The sequence below is a fragment of the Pleurodeles waltl genome, chromosome 12 (genome assembly GCF_031143425.1).
Source record: "Pleurodeles waltl isolate 20211129_DDA chromosome 12, aPleWal1.hap1.20221129, whole genome shotgun sequence".
Lineage (NCBI taxonomy): Eukaryota > Metazoa > Chordata > Amphibia > Caudata > Salamandridae > Pleurodeles > Pleurodeles waltl.
Window position 1 is genome coordinate 93789725 of NC_090451.1, and position 23472 is coordinate 93813196.

Here is a 23472-nt window from a genome sequence, read left to right on the forward strand (position 1 = left end):
CTGGTGTCTTACTTCATCTATCCTTTTTTATTAAGATTGTATGCCCTAGATAACCTAATGCACAGTTATGAACTGGCCTACAGTAATAATGTCATTTCTAGGTCACAGTATTATCAAAAAAGTATTTGTAGCACTTGAAAGTCCAACCTGCTTCATAATTTGCACAAAAAAAAAAAATTCTTCCTAAGATGTATCAAATGGTAAGCTAAATACTGCATGTAGAATTCAATAATTCTATCAACACTTTGCAAAAGTAAGCCGGTCACCATTCGCCTGCTAATTGCGGTATTTAGAAATTAAAGTGATGAACATTTAGACTAGCTTGTGTTAATATTCATAATGGATACAACTCACTGGAAATGGGAAGGAGGAACCCTGCATATGCATTCCTTTTTTCCCCTCAAATGTTTTTGTTTGCTGTCAGGGACCTGGGGCTTTACCATGATTCAGAATGGCTTACTTTGATTGAACATAACTTGAATTGAGTGTTGTCAACTGGGCGGTATGGTGGAAGTGTGTAAATTTCCATTTGTTTTTGGCTATGTGCAAGATTTTATATGCTTTAGATTAACTGCTGCATTACGAAAAGTAAACAGGAAAGTACTAACAAGCGCGCCTGCGCTTCCATAGACAACAGCATGTTGAAAAGTATTTGCTAATTTTGTGAACTTTTTCTGTAAGAAACCTTTATTCATCGAACAGTGGTTTCCATCTAAATTTCTATGTATGATGAAATGTAACAGTAGGAAAATAGGATTAGGAATATGCCACATCATTTGTTTTTCTCTGCAACATAATTCAGTAAAATGGCACTGCGTTTCCTTTTAAAATCCTAATGTCCCTGGTTATAATCAATGCAGGACTTCAGCAATGCAGCCTGACCGTTTGTTATTAAATTGCACAAAACTGACAATTAGAACTTTCAAACAGACTGAACCAAATCTAAGCCCATGTTTGTTTCACAAATTTGAATAGAAAAAAATTCGACATGACTGTTTTTGGAAAACAATTCACTTAATGTGTCACAAGTGACAATCTAATGTTTCTAGATACTTTAGACGTGTATTTCACTGGTTGCGCTCCCAGCTGTTTTTTAGATGCCTCTGGGTATGTCAACGCTTACACGCATATTCAGAGAGATCAAGCTGGCTAAATCTTATTTGCTATTCTAGAAAGAATGTGAGTAACTCTTCAATGACAATCAAGTAGTTAGTGGAGAAACTACTAAAAAATAATAATTTAAAATAAAAAACGAAAACAAAATTTGAGCAAAACAAAATCAAATTTAATGGTCTTAAATGCAAAAGTAAAACGAACAAAAACAAACACAAAAAAGCAAAAGAAAATTAACAAACAGAATAACTCAAAATTCAAGGCAATCTGCAGAAAGTTTAGGGGATTCTTTTTCATATCTACAAATCAAATATTTTGGTTAATAACTAACTTGAAAGTTCAGAATGTTTCTTAGGTAAATCATTATCAAAACGAAAAGCTATTAAAATAGAAAACTAGAGCTCACAAGGGATGCGAGTGACACAATGCTCAAATGTTCATGACGTTTCTTTACATTTTACAAAATGGAACTATCCTTATGAATTCAAACTATTAATGATCTCCGAAACCGTAAAGTATCTTGAAGTGTTGAGTATCTGGTAGAACACCAATGCTTGCAGCCGCTGGGTAGAAACTGCTCAGTATGATTAAGAAGCAAAATACCACTTTGTAGAGTTCAAATAGTGATCTGGAAACTTTACTGAGTTTCAAAGAAACTTTGGTCCTCCCCTTTGAAAAGCTGGGATAATGAAAATATTTTAAAACTTGTAATATGACAGGTAGGATGTTTATGCTTAGTGTAACCTATGTAATTTAATGGATGTTTAAGAAAAACTTAAACAGGCATGCCGCTTCTTACATGACCCTTCTTTTTAAAAAGCCAAAGCATCTTCTGAGAACCATTACTGAGAAAGTAATTTTGCAAGGCAATTAACAGCCAACTGAGTTCTCAGTGATGTCAAGACTTTTCAAGGTATAGAGAAGGAAAAACTAGAACTTTGAGAATGCCAGAATAGCAAGTTCTATTTGAGTAACAAAAGTTTTTGAAAAACGCAATGTTCCATGGATCAACCTAAGAAGTCTCATACGGTAAAGCATGCGTATATTTACCACCATCAATATGGTATAGTTTATGTGACCTACTCATTTCATTTTTTATACTTAACGTAAATAACTTAAGGAAATTAAAATTGGTCTAAAGTCGTGGGATCTCGCAAACATTTGAACATGTAAGTTGCATCCCAGAGTATAAAAAACCTTTTCACTTTTCATTTAGACTAAGACAAACACGTGAAAATTGGCGCAAAATGAGTTTTACACTAACAAAAATTATCCAACTTCTGTCAATCTTAATTCTTCAGTACAAAACGGATGAGCAGGTTATTTGTGAGATTTGCTGGTTTTGAAGGAAACCTGTAAAATTTTCTCTCCCAGGCGATAGCCATTCAAACTGGCTATTGCCATTGCAGCTTCGTCATAGTTTGTCATGGTTACAAAACCAAAGCCTTTGCACTTGTTGGTGTTGAAATCACGAATAACCTTCACGTTGGTTACTGCGCCAAATGGACCAAACATCTGCCACAAGATTCCCTCATCAGCATCTTGGCCAAGGTTGTAGATGAAGATGCACCAGCCAGCTGTACTTCCTGGTACATTTACGTTAGATATTCCACTCATGTGATCTACTGCCATAGGGGAAAACCTATCAAAACAAAGAGATATGTTTCAAACAACAACAATTGAAAATATAAAAAAACACCAATGAGCTGAACAGAAAAGAGATCTAAATAATCGTATTGAGCAAAGTCTCACAAATGATAGTACCTATAATAGCGAATACCACTTCTTCTGGTAGACTATGTCATGCTCTGGGAAAAGTTGTTAACCCACCAAAATGCATGGGTATAAATCACAACTTAACAGGTCCTGCTTTAAAGAGCAAGGAAAACGTTTACACAGATGTGGAATTCCAATAGCCAAACACACAGGACATTGTTTGGGGTCAAGGACAACAGGTTTTCATGTCTGTGCTGTCCTTAAGACAAGTAGGCCCAACCCCCTGCAGCACAAACCCCTTTGCTGCCAATTTACAGTACCACATTATGGACCAGGGAAGAGCATTGTCTGCAGTTAAGGTGATATTTGTGTCCATATGTTAATGCCGTTTGAACTTGTATTTATGGTTCATTAATACAAATCTTTATTATTAGGGTGAGCACTCTAAGGAAATGTTGTAAACCTTCGACTGCACTACTGACAGTGGTTCTAGTATTAAGAAATGTATACATGTTGGCAATTAAGACTTGTCCCTGTGATGGTGGATCACTTTAGACCCTAGAGCACTTAGTTCTGTATTGCAGGTATTATGATCTTCCTAGAAAAGAGGTATCTGCTCCTGCTACTCACAGCAAAGCGTTCAAATCAATTTTGACCTGCCTTTCTCTAGCTCCAAAAGCTAGGTGGCCATGGCAGTTTGTTCTTTCTTGAAGATTGCACTTCACTGGAACAAGGTGATAAACTAAGGGATTTTATGATGTTTTGGCACCCCCTTTTCTTTGAATATGGGTATAAATACTGTATCCCTCTTAGTTTTGAGGGGATTTTTTGGGATATTTATATGAATTTTGTATGCTCTGCTTTTGGTTTTAATGAGTGAGTTATGTGATTCATGTTTTTATGATTATACTTTTAATTGGATTAAAATAAAAGATATTCATTCAGAATACACGTTTGCAAAGCACAACAATACGAGGCTACATATAATGCTCCCATAATGCACTCTTATCAGACGCAAATATTTGCAGAATTTTGGAAGCAAGATTAAAGATTATTTGCTTTCAAAATAAATTGTTCACAAAAATGCAACTAGAAAAAAAAGTTTTATTAACCTGTGAAATTTCAGGTACTATTTCTTTGAAGCATCATTTAGTAAACTGTGTGTTGATGCATGCTAGTATTTTTAAAAAATATCAATAGTTGAAAAATCAGTGTAACAAGTTTCAAAATGTTTATGGAAAACATGAAAATAAACAAACACTGGCAAAGCCAAACAGTCTGACATTTGCGGTCAGCCTTTTGGTTTTGTCAATGTGTATATGGTTTTGACATTGTTTTTGTACAACTTTATGGCTGTGAGAGCTGTTGCTCCAACACCATAATAACAAAGATTGACAATTTGTTTTATTCTCAAAAAGCACACAAACGTTCCTGGCACTGAATAAAACTACTTTGTGTGCCAATATGCTCCTTATGAAAGAGCAGAATGCAGTCACTCTGCGAAGTCAGTCTATAGATGGATAGAGACAGAACTGTTTAAAAAAAAAAAAAAAAGAAAAAAAAAAAGGTCTTGATTAATGCCATATCTAATTAGGGGCTGAATTCTCAAAGAAAGTCATAAAAGTGCACCCACAGTATATGTCCTTGTTTTAGTGCAGATTTATGGCTTTCATGAATTCACAAGAATTTACAAAAGTAGACCAGGAAATAGTACTCCTTGAAAAATATTTGTGAACTCCATTTTAGCACAAACAAAGATGGCAGATCGCAGGGACCCTCTGGAGCAGCTCTGGGCACCACCCCTGGGGTGGTGATGGACAGGGGAGTGGTCATTCAATTTGCTGTAGATTGAGTATCACTAAAGTCTTAACCACTCAAGTCCTTCCTATCACTCCTTGTCCATTTCCTTCCACTCTGTTTCAGTTACCCAGCTGAATAGTCATAGCCTTTCAGGACATTTACTGTTATTGCTGCACTCTATACAAGAAACTCACCCATGGTCAACAAGTAATCAGAAGTTATTTTGTAAATGTGAAGTTGGAATTGGCTTGGACCACTGGTTTTGTTTTAGGTTCTCTTAACTTGTCCTACATTAATGCGAAGCATTCACTAAGTATAGGGGAAGAGTTTGAAGGAAATGCTGCAAGCTTTGCTCACTGTGGATCCATAATGAAAGTGTGCACACATTTGCAAAACGTAACTATTTGAGGCTCTTCATGATGCTCCAAGAGTGCTATGTTACATTACATGAAAAATGGAAGGAAGAATGGGTAATTGTTTTCTTTCAAAATAAACTGCACTTAAACAATTGTTTCAATTTGAAAAAATGGAAGGCAGTTTAGCTTAGCGGTCATGAAACTTGCTTTTAACTAGAACTCATCCCAAAAACAAAATAAAAAAATAAACTTGAAACACATACAACTGTTACAGATAGTTATAAGCCCCCTTTAAATACTACTCACTGAATAAAACATGTTTGATGCATGCAAATACTTACAATAAAGAAAAAGTGTAAAGTCATTAAAGGCACAATGCAAAAAAAAATAAGGAGTCTAATAATTAGTCACAAAAGACTTGATTGGCAGGGGTGACTTGTATGGTCGCTTTTGTCAATCCAAAATCCACTTTTGACTTGGTTCCGCGACCAAGGCTGTGGTGGGTCTTGAAAGAGATGGGTATGCCCTGCGATGTACTTTCCTTATTAGTTAGGCTCCATGATAAAAATATGCCTGGATTCGATGGGGAGCACTGGGCCAACTGACTGATAAGATCCCTGTGCAGAAAGGCGTACACCAGGGGTGTGTATTGGCCCCTTTACTCTTTTTTCCTTAATACCTAAATGGAGTATTTGTTGGAATGCTATTCGGAAGCTCCTACCTTAGACAATGCAAAAGTCCCCATACTGCTATTCGCAGATGACACCCTTTTGATACAAAAAAAAAGGAGTGGCCTCCAACAACTTCTCAGCAAACCTGGTGCTTTCTGTGATGACCGTGGCTTAGAAATAAATATAGCTAATACAAAATATATGATCCACACACATCGTAGAAAGGTCAAGGGCACTTTAGTCTTAGGGGGAAGGCATTAGAGGGGGATTGGCTCATTTAACTACTTGGGGATTAAACTCCTACCAACATGTTATGGTATCCACATATTACTATGGCTCTGTTAAAACACATGCAGTATGTTGGTGCTATTTTAAAAGAACATTGGACTTCTTAAACTAAACCCATAGCTCCTGCCTTGCAGGTGTATGTGGCCAAGGCTCTTGGTGCCACAGTCTATGGGGCTGAACTATGGGCCTATAGTGACGTTCCCACCTTAGACAATCGGTGAACAGATTCTTATGATCGCTAGCCTCCTTCCCCTCTAATACGCCTTTGCCTCCATTATACCAGGACACAGGCTTCAAAAAGTTAAGTCTTAAAAGGCTTCTACAAAACCCCCCTGGTCTGCCCTCCGAAGACGCAGGTACTTACCTGCTGGCAGACTGGAACCGGGGCACCCCCTTCTCTCCATTGAAGCCTATGTGTTTTGGATACCTCTTTGACCTTTGCACCTGACCGGCCCTGAGCTGCTGGTGTGATAACTTTGGGGTTGCTCTGAACCCCCAACGGTAGGCTACCTTGGACCCAAAACTGAGACCTGTAAGTGACTTACTTACCTGTTAAAACTAACAATATTTTACCTCCCCCAGGAACTGTGAAAATTGCAGTGTCCACTTTTAAAACAGCTATTTGTGTTTTATGTAAAAAGTATAAATGCTACTGTAATTATTCAAAGTTCCTAAAGTACTTACCTGCAATACCTTTCAAATGAGATATTACATGTAGAATTTGAACCTGTGGTTCTTAAAATAAACCAAGAAAAGATATTTTTCTATAACAAAACCTATTGGCTGGATTTGTCTCTGAGTGTGTGTTCCTCATTTATTGCCTGTGTGTATGTACAACAAATGCTTAACACTACTCCTTTGATAAGCCTACTGCTCGACCACACTACCACAAAATAGAGCATTAGTATTATCTCTTTTTGCCACTATCTTACCTCTAAGGGGAACCCTTGGACTCTGTGCATGCTATTCCTTACTTTGAAATAGCACATGCAGAGCCAACTTCCTACAGTCCTTTACTGTAAAATATGCTGGGTCTGAGTCCGCTAAGTGTCCCTTTTGTAATGACCATGTTGAGTCTGTTCCACATGTCCTGCTCATATGCCCAGTTCTACTCTGAATGTTTGGCTCTGATCTGTAAACAGCTGGGCACCACTAGCCATTCTGTTGCCCAGAGGTGCCTGAGAACGAACCCTTGTATCCTGCACGCTTGCAGAGTAGCTGTAATTTTAGGGTCGATGCGGGCTAAAAGACTATCAGTGGTCAAATGACTTGGATCTAGCAGTTATTCACTCATGGGTTATAGGGATTAATGGCTTGCTTTTTTTTTCTTTTCTTTTTTAACAGTCGCTGTAAGACCTTTATCTTTTCAGCTCGTAGTACTGATATGTAGTGTTTATCACTAACTCATGCTGCCAACTGTCTCTTGTCTGTTGTATGGCGCGGATATTTTACTTTGTTTTATTATTCTGTGCTATTAATATTTATTTTTGGAACTTTTTGGGTTTCTGCCAAAATAAACTTATTTAGAATTATATAGTCACAAAAGTACACAGTCTGTACAGATTTAGTGCTGCCAGACATACACAAAGGTTACAATGAATAAAACTGGACATGTGAGTTGCACGTTTCCAGCCGACGCCACAACAAACCTATATAAATTTAATTTTTGCATGAGTACTATACAACTGTATATTTCCTCATTTGAAAATCTGCTGATCAAGTACAGATTCAGTTACATTTCTCTGTGGGTGAAAGGAAAAAGTATTTTTTCCTAAAATAATTTTACTCATGGCAATTTCCAAAATTTTCCAGACTAGGAAGGAGGTGGAGGGAGCACGTGTCTACTCAAACATGTTTGTGGGTGTATGCAAATTCACTGGACATTTCAGTTTTGAAACTATCGCTTTCGCACCATTTCCAGTCCATGAGTAGATTTAATGACAACAATCTTGTCAGTAAATCTTTTTACAAGCGCAAAACAAAATATTGCACCTGTAAACATAGCTTTAAGGATCTGGCCAAAAACTTGGCAACTCCAACAAGGCCTCTTGAAGAGTTCATTTAGTTATCAAATGTAAATGCCTAGTCACTTAGCTTGCAAACAAGGGAATAGAGGCACGGTCCAATGGAGTGATTGGTCCAAGATTTAAATAATTAATAAGAGGAGAATGCCAGACCGGGAGCAGTGCCACTGTTCCTTTAGCTGGCAATCAGCTTTGGACCACAAGCATAAGAAAACTGCTACTTACCCTGTCTGTAACAATCAGTGTGCAGCTTGTCGTGCTGGAGATGGACTTCACTGTATGAAAGTTCTTGTTCTGAAAAGACATTTCTAGTCTCAAGAGATCCCATGTCTCCTTGCTCAAGCCTAAAATACACCAGGACAACAACTCCACTTACATCTGTTTCTACCCAAAGAAAGCATAAAGTGAGTGGAGTAACACGAGGCACTACATTAACTATGTACAAGTCCACTGTGAATGAGCATATAGTGCGAGAACATCTGAAAAATGAACCCACATCAGGGGAAGGCACATTAACACCATTACAATGTTAACCAATAGTCACACAGAAACCACTTTTAGTCTGTAGAAAGTGTTACTGTATGTGACGTGCATACACTATGCAGCACTGCACTCTGAAATGGGGTGGGTAGCAAGCAATGTGTAAATGAAGCTTTAAGCAGTTTGTCCATGTTCGGCCTCATGCACAGAGAGCACACCCACAGAATACTACCAGTAAATTATGTATTGTTGACCATATGGCAGTCTTACTTATGTATATATGTTAGCCGTTAGTCTCCTAATAGCTATTGGGACTCATTTGTCTTGTTAGAATGAGCTCTAGGAGCAGTATACGGAATACTATTTGCTTTAGCCAACATAAATGAATACCTTTAACTAGCTACCTCGCGTGGCTTGACTTGAAAATTGGGTTTTGCAATTGAGGTTTTGTGCATGCAACAAAGATGCTTTGTCTTCTTAATGGATGATGCTAATGTAACGCAAAAGAGCTCTTAAAACATCTAATATAGGTAATGTCCTTCCTGTCTCTGGGTGTAAATGATTTCGTTCATATAAAAAAGATGTAAACTACTATACTTAGGTAACATTGATTTGCCCTTAGGACAACTATCCCTGTACATCTCTTCAACTGCTAATGCCTTTATCTCACTTACTTTTCACTAAGAAGTGACTGCACAAGAAATACAATCTTCCAGGAAAGTTTATGCATTTCACAACAGTGTTTCAAAATGTAGTGCATGGAGCAATTGAGGTTCCTTGTGGGGGACCAGTGATGTCCTTGGACGATTTCCCTATTTGAATGCATTGATGACTGGAATCTTAGACATATGCTGTCTGTGCTGCATGCAAGTAGCTTCTGCTGCTAACTGTAGTCCAATGGATGGGTATGCTAATGCACCAATGCTTTATGGGGTCTACTTATATAGTTCAAATATAAAACATTTATCAGGTATTCTGAGGTACCCATCTGAGGTACCCTTCTAAGGTACTTGGGGGCAAAATCGTTAGGTTAATTTCCTTGAAGTTTGGGTGTCTGTGGGTCCCTCCGAGAGATACTCGGGCATCTTTGTTTTCTACTGTGGCATATACATCATCTGTGGGAATCCACCATTTGTGGAAGTAATGTTGAAGTACTTTTGGATTTATTTTGCACTAGTGTTCTTTTTAATTCATCCAGAAAAGCAGGTTTGTAAAGCTGTTCCCCATCCCAATAGAATTTTACCCTAGGTTCTGCATCTGAACCAGTCCAAATGCCAGATCATTTAGGTCAATGCTGACAGCTGGGGAAAGTGAGTCCTCAGAGTTTCTGAACTCAATCCAAGACTGTTCTCTTTTGGAGGAGCGTATAAAAAAAAAGCCAAGAATTAACGGTCAGCTTTTGAATATTGGTTTGACATTTTTGTATGGAATTCAACAGTAATTTTGATAAGGTGTCCACTCCCACCTTTGGTGATGGTCACCTGGACCTCTGGGGCTGGAAATGGTCTTCCAGATGTCAACTTTTTGTCGTGTTGTGCGAGTGTGCTGAACTCGCAAGCTCCACCAACACTAGGTCTCCCAATTAACCCATCACTTGTGACTATTGCCTGGACAGACTCCTAAAGTGGGTGCAAATACAGCACAGAGTGCAGCACTACAGCTATTGGTAAGGCGATCATCCACAACATTTTCATTACGGTTCTCAAAATTAGAGGATGTGAGATCTTAAAATAAATAATAAAAAAAAGTCGTAGCTTTTTTTTGTTTTTTTTTTTTTAAACGCCATCGCCCGCTCTTTATTGGGACAGGACTTAACTGAGAATTTAATACTGCACCTAGGGAGGGCTGGATCTAATGAGGGCAGAAGTGACTAAAGCAGGAGCGATGACTTAAGTGTGTTCTGAACACTGCTAATTTCCAGCCTCTCTTTATTAACCAATCATCAATAAAGGGAAACAAACTAATGCCACTGCAGCAAAAATGTACAGGGCCCACCTCTAGCCAGTTATATGCAGACGTTTAATGAGGAGAAGGCTAGTATAGGCCACTAAGTACCATAGTTCTTTGGAATGAGGAAGTACAAGGAGTACAATCCTTGGCTCCACTGATGCGTTAGCACTGATTTAATGGCTACCTCGCTGAGAAGTGCTTTTAATTTCTCCTGCAGTAGTTTACGTTCATGATTGAGTGCGTGATGTCATGGTGGTATGTTTGGTGGCGTGGAACTCCAAGCAGCATCTCTGCTGTACCACCAAAGAACCCACTTGACTGTAGTCATTTTCTCCCACCTGGGAACCAATAACCCGCAGGAGTTGTGTGATAGAGGAGGGTGGATGGTTGGCAATTCACTACTTTTCTAGAGACACCTCCACTTGTTCCACAACTGTTATCTTTGAATTCTCTATAGAGAAGGACGTCTTAGGCTTATCCTGCTAGAAAGAACTGCTGCTGTTAGCCTGAACACTGAAGATTAATGGGAGCTTTACCAATTCCAGTAGTCTATGCACACCGAAACCAAGACTTTGCAGACAGCATCTACCCCAATAACATTTATAGAACCCATCCCACCTATTTTGTCAAGCATGATAACTGAGGCCCCTATATGTACTCAAAGTGAAAGGGAACACTGATAACGTGTTGGTGGACCTCTGGACATTATCTGCATAACTCTTGGCCATGCATGTCTACGTAGGGTGAAGCTGGGTGTTCACTTCCCTGGAATCAGTTTCAGCTTCATCTAAGACACAAAAAAGTGTTTGCGCTCGTCTTGTCTCCTGACCCAACCCACTGCTTCTTGTGCATTATACGCCTCTGGAAGACATCAGAGGAGCCCTAGCGAATTGGCAATATGCCATTGTGTTGTTGCTCCCACAGCAACATCCTTTCTGGCATCGAGCTTCTGGCTCTCACCATGAAGGGGTACATCACTTGTGCTTGCGCAAACACTTGTTTCTGTGCTGTGTGTAGAACTAATGAGTCAGAAGAATCAAGATCTCCGATGTAGAATCGGTATTCTGGAGCAGCGCTATATATTTTTTTCCAGTTCTGGGTGTGAAAAACCTTATCTTCACCGGCTCTTGAAAGATTTCTGCCAAACACTTGGTCATGTTCCTAAGAAAGACCTGGAACTACTGATGGGGCTAAGGTCGGCGGTGCCCAGTGTCTCGCAGGAGCAGGCCCTGGAGAAGGATCCGTGCTGCCCTGAAAGCTAGGGACTGAGGAGAGCCGCCATTTGGTGCCAGCTCTCAATTACATTCAGGAGGGCACGAGGTCGGGGCTGTGGACAGCAGGCGACAGGAGGACTGTTCATGCTGCCCCGGAGGCTTACATGAGCAGCTGTGCCACAACACTTAACTCTTAAGGCAATGGGGGGACCCTGTGAAGTTGGTGGTGCAGGTGGCGGTCCCTCCTCTCCTGCCCCTTTCTTGCGCAGCACAGAGCGCACAATGCTCAATTAGCCCCTGGCTCAAATCGAGAGGCCCTTCATGCACACACCTGGGCTGCCAGTGACTTGCACCGGGGCGAGGGGACCCTCGGCCGTAGCCTCTGTGACCCTAGTGAGGAGCATGGCACCCAAGAACGGATGTGTGTGCCTGCACTCCTCTCGACATAATAACTTTGTCTTTACGTGGGTAGCTTGCTGAGGCTCAAATGGACCCCCTTGGTCTTTCTCTTCTTCAGTTTGTTTTCTCTGTACTGGGCTTTTGGCATTGCTTTAGGGATTGGTGCAAAGGGCAGAGTGGGGATTTGGTCGCCCAGTTGGTGGCAGCTCCTATTTAATTCCACAACAGGTACTTCATTTTCTTGAGGTGTGGGGTTGGGACACTTGTTTTCTTTGCACCTCACCAGACAACACTAAGAACACAAGCGCTCAATACTAAGCCAGGCTTGCCTCGCCTGGTAAGTCCCCAGCTTGATTTCTACATGTATCCTGACTGCCCCACTATCTACTGAGACTCCGAGCACGGTCCGCCTTTTGAACTGGAACATGAATGGCATTTTAGACTCATTTAAGTGAGGGGTGGTGTTGAAACAGGTCAAACACTGCAGAAGTGCTTATCTACAACAAACTCCACTTAAGGGGTACAGATGCCCTTTCCTTATTTGCATGGGATACACGCAGCTTTATCACTCTAGGTTTACCAGAGGGTCACAGGGGACGGCCACCTTGCTACACCAACGGTTCCCTCTTGCTATCAACAAGGTCTGGCATGACAATCTTGGCCAATACATGGAGATATCTGGTCTTCGCCACAGGTGCCATATATCATTAGCCAGAATATATACCGCCACCCCCCAACCCCCCGCTTACACCAAACTTTAATAATTCTGGGGGCTTAGTGACAGTTTTCCACGGACTGTGTTCTGGCAGTGACTTCATTGGGGTGGTGGACTGGGGCAGAGCAGGGAGTCCAGAGACGGTGCTGCGGTCAATCTCCCCTTGGACGGTTCCACCAGGCCATCCGTCAGATGGATGCGTGGTGGACCCTACACTTGCAGGATCAGGGGTGTTGGTCGGGGGGAGTGTCTTCATTAACCATATTACCAGCCAGTACAGGAGGCGCAGGCAGGAATGAAAATGTCACTTACCCAGTGTACATCTGTTCGTGGCATCAGTCGCAGTAGATTCGCATGTTCTGCAATAGCTCGCCATCTGGTGTTGGGCCGGAGTGTTACAAGTTGTTTTTCTTCGAAGAAGTCTTTCGAGTCACGGGACCGAGTGACTCCTCCTTTTGTCTCCATTGCGCATGGGCGTCGACTCCATCCTCGATTGTTTTTCCCCGCAGAGGGTGAGGTAGGAGTTGAATTGTAGTAATAGTGCCCATGCAATGGAGTGACTAAGTATGCACTTATTTAAGGTTGAGATGATACATATATAAATAATTGAAGGTAACTTCCAAACTGCTACAGGCTCCCGGGGAGGCGGGTGGGCACATGCGAATCTACTGCGACTGATGCCACGAACAGATGTACACTGGGTAAGTGACATTTTCAGTTCGATGGCATCTGTCGCTGTAGATACGCATGTTCTGCAATAGACTAGTAAGCAGTTATTTCCCCAAAAGCGGTGGATCAGCCTGTAGGAGTGGAAGTAGTCTGAAATAATGTCCTTAATACAGCTTGACCTACTGTGGCTTGTTGTGCGGATAACACGTCTACACAGTAGTGCTTGGTGAATGTGTGAGGCGTAGACCATGTGGCTGCCTTACATATTTCTTGCATTGGGATGTTTCCTAGAAAGGCCATGGTAGCACCTTTCTTTCTGGTTGAGTGTGCCCTTGGTGTAATGGGCAGCTGTCGTTTAGCTTTAAGGTAGCAGATTTGGATGCATTTAACTATCCATCTGGCTATACCTTGTTTTGAAATTGGGTTTCCTGCATGAGGTTTTTGAAATGCAATAAAGAGTTGTTTAGTCTTTCTGATGTTCTTTGTTCTGTCAATGTAATACATTAATGCTCTTTTGACATCTAATGTATGTAGTGCCCTTTCAGCTACGGTATCTGGCTGTGGAAAGAACACCGGAAGTTCCACTGTTTGATTTAGATGGAACGGTGAAATAACCTTTGGCAAAAATTTAGGATTGGTCCTTAGGACGACTTTATTTTTGTGTAGTTGTATAAAAGGTTCCTGTATAGTAAACGCCTGAATCTCGCTTACTCTTCTCAGGGAAGTAATGGCGATGAGAAATGCCACCTTCCAGGTTAGGAACTGTATGTCGCAGGAGTGCATGGGTTCAAAAGGTGGACCCATAAGTCTAGTTAGGACAACATTTAGGTTCCATGAAGGAACAGGTAGTGTTCTTGGTGGTATAATTCTCCTAAGGCCCTCCATGAATGCTTTAATGACTGGTATTTTATATAGGGAAGTTGAATAGGTAGTCTGCAGGTATGCAGATATTGCTGCAAGGTGAATCTTAATGGAAGAGAAAGCTAGGTTAGATTTTTGTAAGTGAAGCAAGTAACCCACTACATGTTCTGGAGTTGTGTGTAATGGTTGTATTTGATTAATATGGCAGTAGCAAACAAACCTCTTCCATTTACTTGCATAGCAGTGCCTGGTGGATGGCCTTCTTGCTTGTTTTATGACTTCCATACATTCTTGGGTAAGTTGTAAGTGCCCGAATTCTAGGATTTCAGGAGCCAGATTGCTAGATTCAGCGATGCTGGATCTGGGTGTCTGATCTTTTGGTTGTGCTGTGTCAACAGATCTGGCCTGTTGGGCAATTTGATGCAGGGTACCACTGATAGGTCTAGCAGCGTTGTGTACCAGGGTTGCCTTGCCCAAGTTGGTGCTATCAATATGAGTTTGAGTTTGCTTTGACTGAGTTTGTTTACCAGGTAAGGAAGGAGAGGGAGAGGAGGAAAAGCGTAAGCAAATATCCCTGACCAGTTCATCCATAGGGCATTGCCTTGGGATTGTTTGTGTGGGTATCTGGATGCGAAGTTTTGGCATTTTGCGTTCTCCCTTGTCGCAAACAAGTCTATCTGAGGTGTTCCCCAGAGTTTGAAATAAGTGTTCAGTATTTGGGGGTGAATTTCCCATTCGTGGACCTGTTGGTGATCTCGAGAGAGATTGTCTGCGAGTTGATTTTGTATCCCTGGTATAAACTGTGCAATTAGGCGAATTTGGTTGTGAATTGCCCAATGCCAAATTTTTTGTGCTAACATGCTTAACTGCGTGGAGTGCGTCCCTCCCTGCTTGTTTAGATAATACATTGTTGTCATGTTGTCTGTTTTGACGAGAATGTATTTGTGAACTATTATTGGTTGGAAAGCTTTTAGTGCTTGAAAAACTGCAAGAAGTTCTAGGTGATTGATATGCAGTTTTGTTTGATGTACGTTCCATTGTCCTTGTATGCTGTGTTGATCGAGGTGTGCTCCCCACCCTGTCATGGAAGCATCTGTTGTTATTACGTATTGTGGCACTGGGTCTTGAAAAGGCCGCCCCTTGTTTAAATTTATGTTGTTCCACCACAGAAGCGAGAGGTAAGTTTGGCGGTCTATTAACACCAGATCTAGAAGGTGACCCTGTGCTTGAGACCACTGTGATGCTAGGCATTGTTGTAAGGGCCTCATGTGCAGTCTTGCGTTTGGGACAATGGCTATGCATGATGACATCATGCCTAGGAGTTGTAATACCATCTTTGCTTGTATCCTTTGTGTTGGATACATGCGTTGTATGATGGTGTTGAAATTTTGAATTCTTTGTGGACTTGGAGTGGCTACTCCTTTTGATGTGTCTATTATGGCTCCCAGGTATTGTTGCACCTTGCGTGGCCGAATCTTGGATTTTGTGAAATTGACGGTGAACCCTAGTTTGAAGAGGGTTTGTATGATATGATTTGTGTGATTTGAGCACTCTATTAACGAATGGGCCTTGATTAGCCAGTCGTCTAGATATGGGAACACATGTATTTGCTGCCTTCTGATGTGTGCAGCGACTACCGCTAGACATTTGGTAAAGACTCTTGGTGCGGTTGTTAATCCGAAAGGCAGTACCTTGAATTGGTAATGTATTCCTTTGAATACAAACCTTAGGTATTTCCTGTGCGATGGGTGAATTGGTATATGGAAATAAGCATCCTTGAGGTCTAAAGTTGCCATGTAGTCGTGCAGCTTTAGCAATGGCAATACTTCTTGTAGTGTGACCATGTGGAAGTGGTCTGATTTGATGAAAGTGTTGACTACTCTGAGGTCTAGGATTGGTCTCAGTGTTTTGTCCTTCTTTGGTATCAGAAAGTACAGGGAGTAAACTCCTGTGTTTATTTGTGTGTTTGGCACTAATTCGATTGCATTCTTTTGCAATAGTGCCTGCACTTCTATCTCTAGGAGATTGGAATGGTGTGTTGTTAAATTTTGTGCTTTTGGTGGTATGTTTGGAGGGAACTGTAGAAATTCTATGCAGTAACCATGTTGGATAATTGCTAGAACCCAAGTGTCTGTAGTGATTTTCTCCCATGCTCTGTAATAATGACCTATTCGTCCCCCCACTGGTGTTGTGTGGAGGGGGTGAGTGACATGTGAGTCACTGTTTAGTAGTAGGGGTTTTGGGGCTTTGGAATCTTCCTCTATTTCTAGGGAATTGCCCTCCTCTATATTGTCCCCGAAAACCTCCTCTATACTGTCCTTGGTAACTGGACGGTGTGGCTTGTGAGGTGCTGGCTTGTGTGCTTTGACCCCGAAACCCCCCTCGAAAGGGCGTTTTACGGAATGAGCTGTAATTCCCTCTGCTCTGCGGGGAGTAGAGTGCGCCCATGGCTTTGGCAGTGTCCGTATCTTTTTTGAGTTTCTCAATCGCTGTGTCCACTTCTGTACCGAACAGTTCTTTTTCATTAAAAGGCATATTGAGAACTGCTTGTTGAATCTCTGGTTTAAATCCAGACGTTCGGAGCCATGCATGCCTTCTGATAGTTACAGATGTATTAATTGTCCGTGCAGCTGTATCTGCAGCGTCCATGGAGGAGCGGATCTGGTTGTTGGAGATGGCCTGTCCCTCCTCAACCACTTGTTTTGCCCTATTTTGGAAGTCTTTGGGCAGATGTTCAATGAGATGTTGCATCTCGTCCCAGTGGGCTCTGTCATAGCGCGCAAGTAGTGCCTGGGAGTTCGCGATGCGCCACTGGTCTCCAGCTTGTGCAGCAAATCTTTTACCAGCTGCATCAAACTTGCGGCTTTCTTTATCTGGGGGTGGTGCATCTCCAGATGTGTGAGAGTTGGCCCTTTTCCTAGCTGCTCCTACAACAACAGAGTCTGGTGGCAGCTGTGTTGTGATGAAAGCCGGGTCTGTAGGAGGCGGCTTATACTTTTTTTCCACCCTTGGTGTGATTGCCCTACTTTTGACCGGGTCCTTAAATATGTCTTTTGCGTGCCGGAGCATACCAGGGAGCATAGGCAGGCTTTGGTAGGAGCTGTGGGTGGAGGAGAGTGTGTTGAACAGGAAATCATCCTCGACCTGTTCTGAGTGGAGGCTTACGTTGTGAAATTGTGCTGCTCTAGCCACCACCTGAGAGTACGCGGTGCTGTCTTCTGGTGGAGATGGTTTTGTAGGGTATGCCTCTGGGCTGTTATCTGACACTGGGGCGTCGTATAGGTCCCATGCGTCCTGGTCTTGGTCACCCTGGCTCATGGTGGTGTGAGCTGGGGAGTGTGATGGCGTTTGTGCTGGTGAAACGTTAATCACGGGCGGAGGAGAGGGTGGTGGTGTAACTCTTTTCACCACTTTTGGTTGTGGTGCTTGTTCCGTCTGGAACTCCAACCTTCTCTTTCTCCTAATGGGGGGAAGGGTGCTTATTTTTCCTGTCCCCTGCTGAATGAAGATACGCTTTTGCGTATGGTCCGCATCAGTTGCTTGTAGCTCTTCCTCAAACCTATGCTTCTGCATTTGGGAGGTTAGCGAGTGCTCTTCTGTATAAGAGCCTGAAGCTGGGTCGCTTGCAGTTTGTTTCGGCGTCGAAACTGTGTCTGCGTGTTTTTTCGGCTCCGAGGTGACTTTTTTCCTTTTCGGGGCCGAAACCTCTCGGCGTCGATCTGTTTCGGTGCCGCTGTCTCGGCGTCGAGCCGTGTCCACACCGGCATCTCGGTGTCGAGGCTTGTCTCCAGCACTTTCTCGGTCCCGAGAAGGCTGCGTGCCGGTGTCTCGACCGGAGTCGGACGATCTCGGCACTGTTTGGGCCTTTTTCGGTGCCGACGGTCGGTCACCGATTTTATGGGTTGAGCCATGGCCTGGTGGCAGTGGCGTCCCCTGGGCCTTGTAAATGTTTCTTTGTGTGGTTTTCGACGTCTTACTCACGGTTTGTGTATCGTCGAATCCTTCGGAGTCTGAGTCTTGGATCGAGAAGGTACCTTCCTCTTCCTGTTCCTCGAACTCCCGTCGGGCTGTCGGTGCGGACGCCATTTGAAGTCTTCTGGCTCGACGGTCTCGGAGTGTTTTTCGGGACCGGAACGCACGACAGGCCTCGCAGGTGTCTTCGCTGTGCTCAGGTGACAGGCACAGGTTGCAGACCAAGTGTTGGTCTGTGTAGGGGTATTTATTGTGGCATTTGGGGCAGAAACGGAACGGGGTCCGTTCCATCGGCGTTCTTCAGCTTGCGGTCGGGCCGACCAGGCCCCGACGGAGGATCGAAAAATTACCCCGAAGGGCACCGGAGCTCTTCGATCTTCGATGCGGTGTTGAATGTAAGTATGCCGATCCCGAACGCAACAATACCGACGAAAATCTTCCGAAATTAACTATTTTTTCTGTTCCGAAACTCGGAGCGACAGGAACACGTCCGAACCCGATGGCGGAAAAAAAACAATCGAGGATGGAGTCGACGCCCATGCGCAATGGAGACAAAAGGAGGAGTCACTCGGTCCCGTGACTCGAAAGACTTCTTCGAAGAAAAACAACTTGTAACACTCCGGCCCAACACCAGATGGCGAGCTATTGCAGAACATGCGTATCTACAGCGACAGATGCCATCGAACATTACATATCTGGAGATCTGTATTCGGGACCTAGAGTCTGCTCACACCAGTCCGTTCCTCTACGGTGCTGGCAGACTCGCTCCACCATCAAGAGATACTCCAATAAATACTCCTAGATGAATCTGGGAACGGCTGGCTTGCTAACCAGAGCCACAAATATCAGAGGGGTGACAAAACTAGCAAGACCTCACTGGCTTGGTACTAATGTGGCAGGCAGGGCACCTATTACATATATTACAGAAGGGTGGTTTAGGTGGACGCAGGAGGAGGCCACTGCGCATTGTTTTGCTGCCTACTATGAGGCTTAAAATGCTATGCCGCCTGAGCTGGATCCAGAGGCACTCCATGACTAACAATCTGTTCATGCGCTCCTAATAGGACTTTGAATGGGAGTCTATGGACAGGGATTTCATATGCGAGGAGCTGTGGGAGGCTCAGTCTCCGCTCCAGTTAGGCAAATCCCCAGGACCTAACGCCTTTCCAATGGCGTTCTTTAAGTCATTTAGGGGGCTCCTCAAGAATCACTCTGGAAGAATCAAATCTTTGGCAGGGTAGCTGAGGGGGGGCACCCTGGTCAGGGGATTTGAGTTGGCCCCGGGGTCTCGGATAGGATCAACTTACTACCCGTGTGGGCCCCACATGCTTCAGATACTTGAGTTTCCAGAGCCTTGACAGGGCTTACAGTCGAAGCCAAGTCCTCCGTTCACCCGGTAGAGTGCCCCTCAGACCGATCCTTTGAGAGGGCATCCAATATTTGGGAGTGTATGTAACTACAATATCCAGCCTCACTTGGAGCGAGTGTCTCAGGACTTCAGGTTTTAGGAGACCGTGCTGTTCTCCATACTCTTGACGCTCAGCTAAAATTAAGATGGTTGTTTTGTCCTGCCTCCTATACCAGCTGCGAGCTACCCATTCCTCCTTTCATCCTTTTTCTTCAAGAAAATACTCACTACTGTGGATTTTCTTGGTGAGCCACCATACGCCGTGGATTGCACTCACCAAATGTTACGAATCCCTGTATGAAGGTGACACTGTGATCCCAAACCTATTTTAGTACAAGGCCTCCCACCTCATTGTAATAAATTAGACCAAGAGATAGGCTATGAAGGAGATACCCCCTCCTACATAAACTCCCATCTGGCACAGTACCCAGGCACTGCAGGTCAAAGCCCTAAAGGACTTCAGACACTAGAATATCCTAGGCATTTCGACACTGGGAGACATCATGTTAGGTAGAAATCTTTTTTGGAGTTGCAAGAAAAATATAACTTGCATTGCTCACAGTTGTTCCGGTAACTGCAGCTTCAACATGCCATTAGTATGTTGGGAGGTGGTGGGGAGGGGGCCTCGATGACCTGCCATACCACAGCCTTTTGGAGGCTAAAATACTTATGGGTGACCTGGCTAGCCACACAATCTCCCAGGTATACAGCACTCGCGACTGCTTTACTAGCCTATGAAGGATGTGGGATGAAGACCTGGGACCTCTAACTGATGACTGGAGAAAAGCTTGTGCATCCCCCCCCACCCCCCTGAAATGTCCACTGCCTCACAGTTTCATCTCATACAATGGAAAGATTTGTAAATATTTGCACAGGCTCTATTATACACTGGAGAGACTGTGGAGGATGGGGGTGGTGATCTCTCGAGGGAGTCTGCGCTACATGTCACAACAAAAGGATCTGATCCACACTGTTTGGTTCTGTGAAAGAGTGACCCTGGTCTGGGATGGGGTACACCTTCATGCGTGGGCCAGGTGCTCGGTGGGCTTGGTCACGGAATCCCAAGCTGGTTCTTCTTTATGTCTGAGGGGATAGATGCAGACAGGTACTGAGCTACTCTGTTGGGGTTGGGCTTGGTGGTTCACAAACAGAGACATTGCTAGGGCTTGAAGACCACAATCCTCAGACCCTGTAGTGCTCCGAGACTGCGCTGGACTGCTTTATGAGCCTGAAAATTGTTTTCTATATGGCCAGGGGCTGCCCTTTTAATGATTGCAAAATATGGGCAGCATGGTGTCAGTATCAGGGCATCACTCCCCAAAAGGTGAAAAATCCCCACCCTTTTCTTGATAAAGAAATACATGCATACATACCCAAGGCCTGAGAAAATAATCTTCCATCGCCTCTTTGAAGGCACAGCAAATGTGATGCGATTACAAGAATTACAGCCCTGTTTACTTAAACAGAACTCAAACAGTAATAGGTGCAGAGAAGAAATCAAATGTTCTTCATGCTCCCCAGATAGCCTCCTCAAAAGTGAGTCTTTTCTTCAGGCTAGCATTGTCCACTCTTGCTGTAGAGATAGCACTAAAATCTTTCGTAGTGTCCAGGGGATGTATAACTTCCTTTATGGAAGTAAGGCACACCTCTGAAAGCTCAATTGCTGGTGCAGAGTGGTTCAATGAAAATCTAGAGTCAAGAACTTTTCCATTGTCGGTTTTAACGTTGATTTCGGTGCTGAAGGTATTTGATTGGCACCTTGTGGTTTAAAAAAGGTTGTTTTGTGTCAAGGAAGAGCAGTCTTTGCTACAAGTGAGCGGATTATGCCTCTTAGCATCAAAAAGGCTCAATGATAGTGGCCAAAACCAGCTGCTGAAGGCTCTTGACTGGCTCTGTGCAGCAGCTACTTCAAGAGCAGTACTTTGTCAAATTACACAACTCTCGAATTTGAATCCACGTTTGATACTCATTAGTGAGTGAATTGCTGGGTGTCCTTGGGATCGCCATTGTCCTGTGTGAAAACTTCCATGTGCCCCAAAATATCTCTTAACAGACAACACAACCAAGTGCTATGTTTGGCTTCATTTCCCGGTTTAGCTGTTCAGGATTGGAAGTCTGTTTCACTAACTGGCTGGTTGAGATTTCTGAATGCAGAGTTCCACTCAGCATACTCCCAGCAGCTGTACTAGGTACCTGAAAGATTTGCCACCAGGAGTGTTTTCCAAAGCACTTATGCCAAAACTGTTCTCTTTACAACAATTAACATCTCCAGGAGGCACATGTTTATTCTTGTTTTTTTTAATCTAGCTTTGATGTTTTTTCTTGGGATTTAACAAAGGGCAACATGATTTTGGCAGATCATTAGAGACAAATGGGAAAAGTTCCAACTGAGCCACTGCCAATTCAATATTTTACTGTCCTAGTCAAATAGGATACATCCTCTTAAAAAGGGATTCACTACCACATTCTTTTTACAGACATTGTGCCTCATAGTAGATTGTAAAACTGACCTGACTATTTCACAGCCTTTCAGCAAACCTGATTTCATGTCTCATGTTGACGTTTGGATTCCTAATCATTACACTCTTCATTGGCTACAAACACAGCTGTGTCCCAATCCAAATTTTTATTTTGATAACCTTGCAGGATTGAGTGGGAGGATGTGCATGATTAAACAAGACAATGAAAATCAGTGTGGGTTTGTGGAACAAAGCTATTTTATTTTTTAGCTTACTACATTGTGGCTTTTTCACACTTTGTGTAAACACCTACCGGAGTGAAAGAGGCTGATTTTACAATTCCTACTCACTGGATTGGGGAATCAAAGGGCTGAAGTTACTAAATAGTGGAGTACATTTCCTCCAGATCCTACTGCTTGTGTATTTGTAGTGTCAAAACCAGTGTGCCTTACACTGATTGGATGTCTCTTTCTACAACCACATTAAGTGGAAAGAGGAATACAAGGGATACCCAGGAGGACTAGAGAATGAGATTTGTGCTCATGTCTACTCTTCCAGCAGAAAAGCTGCTGATGTACTGGTGGTTATGTGAAGGTTAACCGGGAAAGACCAGTTAATCTCATCATAGGCACTAGTAGAAAAGTCCATTACAAAAAGGACCACCATTATAATGGATCGACTGGAGAGAGAGCAAAAACACGTGTTCAAGCAAAAGGAATGCAAGTTCCACGTTGAAATCAATAACACCAATATTCTTCAACCATGCCTCATAATTCAGGGTTCGTAGGTATGATTCTAGTCAAATGCTCATACAAAATGCTCTGCACTATGAGCTGATCCATCCTACTTGGAATCCCTTAGTCAGTAAGTGGATGCTTAGTCTCAATTCTTTTCCACCAAGGCAACTTCTTAATGGAGTTATCATCCAACACAGTGGAAGAATGAGGATTTGCCTCCATTCTACAACAAATTTAGGAACAGACTTTTAAAAAGTAGCTCAAGTTGTATCACCAGTTTTGGATTTAGCTACTTGCCACCTTCAAGTGCAGCTCTTCAGAAAAAACATTAGCATACATTCTGGGGTACATACTTAGGACACTGGGATGCCTGAGCTGTGCTCAAAAGATGGTTGTTTGGAAAAACCACAAAGAATCAATTCAACAATCTGGTTCCATACATGACTACAGCCCTCCTGAATCAGGGATTGGAATTTTATAGTAGCTGCTTGTTAATAGGACAGGGACGCTACAAAACACGTGCTTGGCCCTTGGTTGGAAATTCCCTCCTTTCAAGGTATGTGTAAGGAAATGCCTCCTTGGCATGGTTGCCCCCTGACTTTTTGCCTTTGCTGATGCTATGTTTACAATTGAAAGTGTG

At 42.9% G+C, this 23472-nt stretch overlaps 1 protein-coding gene across 1 annotated transcript in view; it reads right to left on the reverse strand.

Annotated features, from left to right (window-relative positions):
• Positions 1-1263: 1263 nt before the first annotated feature.
• The window catches only part of ELAVL1 (ELAV like RNA binding protein 1), a 250650-nt gene continuing 228441 nt past the window's right edge, over positions 1264-23472 (reverse strand). Inside the window, exon 7 of the mRNA XM_069216526.1 lies at positions 1264-2755. Coding sequence (XP_069072627.1) covers positions 2434-2755 — 322 coding nt within the window. The 3' untranslated portion in view covers positions 1264-2433. The remainder of the gene's footprint in view (positions 2756-23472) is intronic.